Source organism: Triticum urartu, chromosome 5 (genome assembly GCF_003073215.2).
Source record: "Triticum urartu cultivar G1812 chromosome 5, Tu2.1, whole genome shotgun sequence".
Taxonomy (NCBI): Eukaryota; Viridiplantae; Streptophyta; class Magnoliopsida; order Poales; family Poaceae; genus Triticum; species Triticum urartu.
The window spans coordinates 266,412,293-266,421,779 of NC_053026.1; the positions used below are offsets into that span (position 1 = coordinate 266,412,293).

The following is a 9,487-nucleotide window of genomic DNA, read 5'->3' on the forward strand; positions in this document are numbered from 1 at the left end:
GCAAAGGCGAGGCGATGGTGCTAAAATCCTTCACAAAGCGATGATAGAAACCCGCAAGACCAAGGAAACTACGCACTTGATGCAAGTTGATTGGTTGCGGCCAAGTCTTAATAGCATTGATCTTGGACTCATCTACATGAAAACCCTTAGAAGAAACGACAAAACCCAAGAAAACGAGCTTATCAACACCAAAAAGGCATTTCTCCATATTAGCATCGAGGCGCTCTTTTCTAAGAGTTTGCAAAACGGTGCGGACATGGGTGACATGCTCTTTGATAGATTTGCTAAACACAAGAATGTCATCAAAGTAAACCACAACAAACTCACCAATATAAGGGCGAAAGACATGATGCATAAGGCGCATAAAAGTGCCCGGTGCTTCCGAGTGACCCATAGGCATAACTAACCACTCATACAAACCAAACTTGGTTTTGAAAGCGGTTTTCCATTCATCACCCTCTTGTATGCGGATTTGATAGTAACCACTCTTAAGATCAATTTTGGAAAATATAGTGGCACTGCTAAGTTCATCTAGCATATCATCGAGGCGTGGAATGAGATAACAATAGCGAACGGTGATAGCATTATAGGTCTACAATCAGAGCACATGCGAAAGCTACCGTCATGTTTTGGCACAAGGATGACCGGTACGGCACAAGGACTCAAACTTTCACGCACATGACCATGGTCTATGAGATGCTTTACTTGCCTTTGAATTTCTTTGGTTTCTTCGGGGTTGACGCGGTAGGGAGCTTTGTTTGGAAGCGGTGCTCCGGGGATGAGGTCTCTGCGGTGCTCAATGCCTCGTAGAGGAGGTAGTCCTGGAGGTAGCTCATCGGGAAAAACATCTTGAAATTCCTGCAACAGAGAAGATAACACCAAAGGTAGATTGTGAGAGGTGTTAGTTTTTGGTGCCTCGTCCTTGCACAATAGGACATAGTGTAGGACACTTGATGGGTTATCACACACTTCTCTCATCTCACGTTTGGTGGCAAATAGGACTAAGTTTTTCTTGTCGCTCATCGTGGAGGCACTCAATTTGGGCTTGTGGCGCTCACTCTCTTTTTGGTGGCTCACTCTCTCACTATTCTCTCCACGATGGGTGTTTTGCTTGTCGGCGAGTACTTGGCTTGGAGACATAGGACGTAGTACAAACTCTTTCCCTTTAATTTTGAAGCTATAGTGATTGGTACGCCCATTGTGAATGACACCTCGGTCAAATTGCCATGGCCGTCCAAGAAGAAGATGGCAAACGGTCATCGGAAGGACATCACACTCCAAAGTGTCTTCATAGGCGCCGATCTTGAAAGAGACGTGTACTCGATGCTCGACTTGTATGGTGCCAGTGTCACTTAGCCATTGAACCTTGTAGGGGTGAGGGTGCTCCGTCTTGACCAATTGAAGTTTGGAGCATAGTTCTTCACTTGCTAAGTTGTGGCAACTACCTCCATCGATGATGACCTTGACGGACCGTCCATTGATGCCGGCCTTTGTATGGAAGATATGGCATCTTTGATCTTCGTCTTGTTGATGTTGAAGAGTCAAGACCTTGGAGACAACAAGAGCGGGACTTGAATCTTCATCACAAAAGACTTGATCATCTTCGTCTTCGTTGTTTACTTGTCGGTGCATGGCCACTTGCTCAAGGACTTCCATTTCTCCTTCACTCATGGAGTCGTAGGTTCCGTCGTCGTTGAGGATCATGGTGCGCTTGTTTGTGCACTCGAAGGACTTGTGGCCTCGGCCTCCGCATGTGAAACATTTGATGGAACTTGTCTTGATGGTCTCATCGGTTGGAGTAGATGACGATGAAGCTTTCGTCTTGAAGTTGCTTGTAGTAGGAGGACGACTTGCACTTGTCGAAGTCTTCTTGTAACTTGACTTGTTGCCGGTACTTGGTGATGCTCTAGTTGAGTTAGGAGTTGCCGAAGTCGCGGGAGCTTGATAAGAGGAGCCGTAGGTGTTGGACGAGAACTTGGCATACTTGAAATCATCTTGCACTTGGCGTTCCGCTTTGGTGGCTTGGTGCACTAGCTCGATGAGGTTTGAGTATGGTTGGAAGTCGGCGATCTTCTTGATGGGATGGTTGAGGCCATTCAAGAAGAGTGCCATTGTTTGTTCATCATCCTCCGTGACATTGGCTCTTATCATTGCAATCTCCATCTCCTTGTAGTATTCTTCAACGCTCTTGGTTCCTTGCTTGAGTTGTTGAAGTTTCTTGAAGAGGTCGCGGTTGTAGTAGGTAGGGACGAAGTGTGCTCTCATGACATCCTTCATTTGCGCCCAAGTAATGATGGGTGGATCACCTCTTGCCTCTCGGCACTCAGTGACTTGTTCCCACCAAATAAGGACATAGTCTTGGAACTCAAGGGATGCCATCGCGATCTTCTTCTCTTCTTCATAATTGTGCAAACGGAAGATCTTGTCAACTTTCAATGCCCATGAAAGATATTCTTCGGGATTGTTGCTTCCGTTGAACTTGGGCATGGTGAACTTGAGCTTGCCGTAGCGTTGCTCTTCATTGTATTGGGGTCGGGGATGATGACGCCCATGTTGTAGGTGATTGTTCAACTCGTGGTGCTCTTGACGCGGAAGGTTGTCAACCTCATGTTGCTCTTGTCGTGGGGGATCTCCATTGTCTTCATGCTCTTGATGAACTTGATAGTGTTGGCGAGCTTGTGGGGGGGCTTCACGAGCTCGAAGAGGAACTTGACGATGCACGCGAGCTTGAAATATTTGTTCTTGAATTTCTTTGTAAAGTGCTTCATCTTGTTCACGGGCTTGACGTCTTCGGTCGGCAACGGCTCGACTCGAATCGCGTAGAGCTTGTTGCGCCACAAGTGCTTGAGCGTCACGGAGTTGTTGTTCTTGAAGTTGTGTCTCGGCATCTTGTGCAAGTTGGTGGAGACGCGCACGTTCTTCCTCTTCATGTTGACGTTGTTGTTGCCGTTCTCGTGCTAGCGCAAAGGCCTCTTGAGTTTGACGTTGTCGGCGCTCTTGAGAGTCGGTGTCTCGAAGTGGATTGAGTCTTGCTTGACGGTCGGTGCGCGTGGCTCGACGAAGAGTGTTCGATGTCGGTGTACTTGAGGCGGAGAGGGTGAAGTCGGAGTGGCGGCTTGAATGGCTCCTTCTTGAAGTGGAAGACGAGCGGTTGAGCAACAAAGCACGTTCGTCCATCCTTGCGTCATTCTCTTGCTTGTGATCGTCGAGCTTGTGGTCGAAATAGTCCCTTGTACGTTGCTCGGAAAGTCGCAAGTCGGTGGCAAGGTTGTCGATGCGGTCACTCATAGCTTGTTGCTCTTGATGCAAAGCACGTTGTGCACCAAAGAGGTGACTCTTGGTGACGAAGGAGTTCATGTTGTCGTCTTGCTCCATGAAGAGTGGGTTGGTAGAAGTACTTGGCCTATCCATCATGAGCAAGTGGTGGTGAGTAGGACAAATGAGAGAACAAAACCAAAGTTACCTTTTCCGAAGATTGTGGATGTAACAAGTACGATCTCACGATGCTATAATAGGGGAATTGGTATCGGGAATTGTTTCTCACACCTACAAATAAAAGGCTTATGGAGGAGCTCGGTTAGGATGGTGGCAAAAATTTCAAGCAAATGTTAGTCAAGATATCGATAAGGTTGAGAAGATTCACAAAAATGCAAGTAAAAACAAATAGATCAAACCCAATGATATCACTAGGAACACACACACGGAAGATAGATGGGATCCGCACAACCAAGGGGTGAGCTCCAAATGTGCAACCACAGAAAATGCTCTTGTTGTGCGAATACTAGAGAGACGCTAGCTCGATTGCTCGAATGGGCTAGATAAGCATGTGCACCAACCTATAAGAGAAACGTGTCGTCTTCAATCCCAACTATGCTGCGTATGAGGTGTCGAAGATGATATGCGAAAATGACTCGATGCTATTGCTTACAAGCTCTTTGTTGCTCCTATTTTGCTTAAAAGCTTTTTTAAGCTAGAGCCAAGTATGATATGAGACAAGTATGTAAGAAATGCACGGGAGAGACTTATGGCACTAAGATGGTAACAAGATCACTACGGTGCACAATAGCGTGGCCCGACAATTCTCACTTGCTAGTCTCGACGGGTAAGTGACGCGAAATGGCTCGGGTTATCAAGGCAAAAGCGAGGGTGAGATGTCGCCGAGGTTACCGTCCGAGCTGATGATCGAGTGGCGGCGATGATGATGTCCAAATGCGCCTAAGTAGCCTAAACACCTTAGGACACAAGAGAAACCGTGGTCCGAAACTCAAACAACCACGAGAAATAGTGCGGAAGAACACGAGTGTTGGTATGGATGCAAAATGGTGCAAAACAAAGATGGCCGAAAGTTTCTGGAAGGTCCGTGCGCACGGGGTAAGTGAGGCCCGTGTGCACGGGGTCCCGTGTGCACGGGGTCTCGAGGGCCCGTGTGCACGGGGTGTGCTGCGAGCGGGTGAACAGCTCCGGATCCGTGGGTATTTTCCAAGATAAGGTCAATTCCGAGGATTTGGAAGGTGGGGAAGCAGGAAGATGGGTAGATCCACTTGCCAAACTCCAAATTCGTGGATCAAAACAACCAAATCTCACAAGATCCAACAAATTGCAAGAAAAATTTTTGGGGCTATTTTTGTGGGGATTTTCGAATTAGGACGAAAAACAACAAAATCAAGCTAGCAATTGGGGGAAGGGACTCCAAGATGTGAATCAACCTTGCTCTTGATACCAAAATGATATAGGATGAAATCCTAGAGGGGGATCTTTTCACACTTGGAGGGGGAAAAGGGCAAACTCACAAGAACACAAAGAGGAAATCACTCAATCAATTCCCCAATCACACATCCACTAGAATAGCATAATAAGATCCACAAGTCACAAGCACAATCAAAGGAAAGATACAATGGCAAAGTTCTTCCCACTCCTAGGAGATGAGGTCTTGAAGATAGTCTTCTCCTAGAGGAGGTCTTGAAATCCACTAGGATTCTTCCCAAAGGGGTCTTGATTCCACAAATGGGAAGGTAGAAGGAGCAAAGCTCACAAATATCTCATCTCATACTTTGCTAACCCTAAACATAGCACTAGGTACGGTTTATATAGTCTTGGGGTCGAAGTAGATGAAGAGGGGCTCGGTTTGGGGATCTCAAGCCGTCCATCCTGGGAGGCCCGTGCGCACGGGGTAAGTTGGGCCCGTGCGCACGGGGGTCCCGTGGGCACGGTACAGGCCCGTGCGCACGGGGTGCTCCAGCGCCAACTTCCTGGATAGCCCGTGGGCACGGGGTCTCGGGGGCCCGTGCGCACGGGGTCACCTGGGACTTCCATGTTTTGCTGTGTTGCACTCCGTCTTGGTCCGCGTGGCCTTGGGGTGGTTCCTCTTCTCCTTGGGTGTGCTCCTGAGCCTCTAGGTGGTGTTCCTCTTCGTACCTAATGAGACATAGTGTATCTTGGTGAGGTAGCAACAATGTTCCATGCGTATCCATATGCAAGCTAAGTAGGAAGGAGTTCACCTTGGTTTCCAAAGCACGTGTTCTCGCTCTTGTCATAGGTCCACGTGAGGCTTGATGTGTCGGTGTAGAGTCCATGGGGATGATGGAAGGATGCTTCGCATCAGTTTTGGTCCAACAAAGGTAGAAGCTGCTAAGAGTGAGTATGCCATCTCGAAAACCCTGGTCTGATGCTGGTCAAGATTCGGTGACTTCAAACTGTTGACAACGTCACTGACAGCATGGATCGTTAGCCCTCCATATTTGGCATTTCTCCTATTGTCTATCCCCAGGATTGTTCTGATTCTCAATGTTAGGTTTTGCCTTTGTTTGGGTTTTAATTTAAGCATGCTTACTCGACGGCCATGATTCTTCAGACCCAAGGTATGGACAATCGACCTGGGAGTGAAATACCTAATTTGTCCATCCGGGAAGGTGAAACTCATGTCCTCCCACCTAAATCTACTCAGTAGCCAAGCGTAGAACCTTCTATCAGCCTCGCCACTCCACACAGTGGTCAACAAACTAGCCATGCCTGATCTATGCACTATTGGGTAGTACTGCAAGCCAAGGCTTACGATCTGATGACATCTCCAAGTGCACCTAACGACTCTACCTCGAAGGACAGTCGATTCCGCAAGACGGCCTGGCGGAACGAGGGGAACTACATACCCACCATGGGGTGGTGTCATCGTTACCAGTACAAGGGTACGGCCAGGTCGACGCTTTTTGTCATTGCTCGGGATGTATTCGTCCACAAGCACCCGCTTCCTCTTCCGACTCGTGTTCGTTCTCATCTCCAACTCATCAGCAGCCGGATCCTGCATTAGTTTCAAATACAGCAACGCATCCGTCAGATAAAGGTTTCATTGGACGGGGAAAACAAAATCCGAAGGTGAAGGGGGAACATCTGCCGTCCAGATCTTTTTTTAATCCGCCAAGAACAGCCCGTGAAGTGCAGTAGCTTACCGGGACAGATGTCGCGGCTACTGAAGAACGCTCGCATGGAGTAGATGGTGGGACCAGCTGTGCGCCGTCGCCATCCACAGCTACCCCCCTTGGTCCGACAAATTTTCCCCTTTTCTTCTTGCTTTCTCTTCCACCATCTTCGCCCGGCAGATTCCTTTTTCTTGGTGGATCCGGCGGCTCCATCTCGACGAACCTACATCACCCAATCACGGAAAAGCTATGAGAAAAAAGTCAAAGCATCATCTAGAAAAAGTGTTTGCTATAGAGAACAGAAAGGGACGCCTAGAAAGCGAGAGCAGCGGATTATTATAAGACCACGCGGACCAAACATCACCTTCGCCAATGTTGGGTCCGACGGAGGAGAACTAGTCGCCGTCCCTAATCCCGGCCACCAGATCTTGCTCTTCCAGGAACAGTGTATTGGGGGGAGAGAGGAGTGGTGGTGGACGAAGTAGCACTGGTGGAGTGGCTGTAGTAGAGCTAGCCTTTCTACTTGGAGGGCACGAGTTGTCTCTCCCACGCGGGCCTGTGTAGTCTTGTCAACTTTATCGCTAACCCTGACCCCGGCCGGCCCCAAATTTGACTCCCACCTATCCCTCTCTCTCACTCATAGCCTTTTCCAATTCTACCCATTGAATCCAACCAAACGGGACAATGGTTCATACAAGCGTTACAACACAACAATTTTTGTATCCATGCTCAAATGAAAAAATTTCACCGAGGCACACGAGAGGTTTTTGATCTCGCTCTATGTATGTACTTGTCACGGAGAGCATATGCTCTCTTTTTTATGCTTTCTATCCAGCTTTAATATGTGGCTCAGCTGAGGCCACCATTTCTAATATGTTTGCCACGTGCATGTGGGATGTGTTCCCTGTGTGCCCACTTTTGGAAACCCACAGCGCACGTACGCATTTGGCTAACAGGCGATGTTTGCAGCTGATACGGCCTCGGTCGGAACAATACAATCACTGTTCTCGGCGCGGTCCGTGCCAAGGAGAAGGAATAATGGACCACCGGACTGCAGCAGTTGTACCTGGGGAGGGGAGAAGCACATACATGCCAACGCCCACCCACTCGAAGCATTTAATATGCCCCTCCTTCTGAACTGCTCGTTCATCGGACAATGAACCTCACCCGGAGAGAACTTTAATAATTGCCGAAGGCTATGACCTAATGGCATTTGTTTATAAGACAATTAGTACTAAGTGCGGCGAGACAAATTATTAATTTATTAGAAATAACACTAGCCCACCAAACCTTTTTTATACACAACGTACACTCTCCCGCCCGTGCCTGCTTCTTTGAAATGGTACATAGACTATACAATGATTATGGTGAATACAAATGCCAGTGTACCTTCGAGTACGCATTCAAAGGCACCGGGCTGGACACTGAGACTGAACATCGGGACATAAGCTAGAAGGAAATCGTAGAAAAGACACACATAATCTAAATACGCGGCGTGGTTTTGCGCCAGCGATCTACGCGATAGGAGAAAGGTACAAGCGCACAATCACACCCCCACCTAGCAATGCCACACCGTCACACAATAGCGTTTTATTCAAATTTACGCCGCCATTTAGGTGGCTGGCTGCTAACCTCCCTCTCATCGTCAGAACCATCCTCTCCCTTGCCATCATCTACTCTAGAAGCAGATACCACGGCAGAGCCAGCATTGTTGTACGTGGACTGGTCAGGAAATGCTGGATCGTAATCATCGAATCCTTCGTCTGCTGGAACTCGCTCAGCTTTCGCATCTAGCCCTTCTCTAGGAGGCACCAGGCGTGTCTCTTCTTGCTGGATCACATCACCCTGGAAGAAAAATAGACAATATACAGGGGTTGAAGACAAGAACTTTTCGACAGCAAGTGGTAATCCTGGTTAGCCGGGCTCACCTGTCCGTCGCCTTTGAAGACGAGCTCGGGGGCATCCGTTGTGCTCCAGGAACTCCCTACGGATTCGGCGCGGGTCGGTGACGACGACTGCATCACATACACTTTCCTTCAGGAACCCCCTCCATGCTAGTGCTGATTCAGAGTTCGCAGGTGAAGGAAATTTCATGGCAGGGAAGAACTGTACCTGAAGGGTGGAGAGGATGATCACCACGGAACTGTCACCGCCCATGGTTGTGCCGCTCCATGCCGGCTTAGCAGACAAGAGACCCATCGTATGCAGTCGGCGGCTTCACAAAAATTCAAAGTCTAGATGGGAATGGGAACTGGGACTCAATGGCGTAGTAGCTGAGCCCTGCAGCTCCTATTTATGCAGCACTTGGGTTAGGACACAGTTCCCTGATGCATTCAATTCACTCATTTGAATTTTGAAAAATGGCCAGGAAGCACATATGCCCCCGCGCCACCCTGCGTGTGTGCATGTCGTCCAGGTGTCAAACAGAATCACATGTATATGACAACAACTCGGCGGAAAAAAATGCCAGCAGCCTCATCGCTGGCTTTACCCTGGATGGCTCTTCTATGTGCAGCAGTACTGTCGACAAAGTACAGTATTAAAAAATAGAACAACCTGAACCACAGCTGCCGCTGGAAAATTCAATTAACAGTTCAAGAACAAAGATTATGTTCTTAGCTACATCACAGCACATAGATCGTCTACTCTGATATAAGTACGGACGGATAGGTGATCCACAGAAAACACACTATGAAAAATAACCAAGCCAAATCAACGAAACATGCCTCATTCAGAATCCACACAACTCAGGACTCGGCGAACGCAAGCGGTCTTTTGCAAGTGTTCCGTCGATGCCCTTCTATTCCGTAGTTCTTGCATTTGCCTGGTTTGCGTGGCTTCTTTGGCGCATCACCTCTTTCTGGGCACGTCGTTTTCTTGTGACCCTCCCGGCGGCATATGCTGCAGAATCTTGTCCTCTTGCTTAACACCTCGTACGGAGCCTTATCGCGGCTGCTAGTCGGTCTCCCAGCCCCTCTATGCTTGTCCGGCGCTGCAAGATTTTGCATTGCATTCACACTAACTGAATGCCCGGGGCTCCGGCATTGTTCAGTGCTCAGAGGGACAAACACAAG

General features: G+C 48.5%; 1 protein-coding gene across 1 annotated transcript; it reads right to left on the reverse strand.

Annotated features, from left to right (window-relative positions):
• Window positions 1–7,733: 7,733 nt before the first annotated feature.
• On the reverse strand, window positions 7,734–8,662 carry LOC125555874. The gene is made up of 3 exons (XM_048718685.1): window positions 8,526–8,662; window positions 8,342–8,428; window positions 7,734–8,258 (listed from the first exon to the last, which is right to left on the reverse strand). The coding sequence occupies exons 1-3, from the start codon at window positions 8,610–8,612 to the stop codon at window positions 8,004–8,006; spliced, it is 429 nt and encodes a 142-aa protein (XP_048574642.1). The 5' UTR covers window positions 8,613–8,662; the 3' UTR covers window positions 7,734–8,003.
• Window positions 8,663–9,487: the final 825 nt, after the last annotated feature.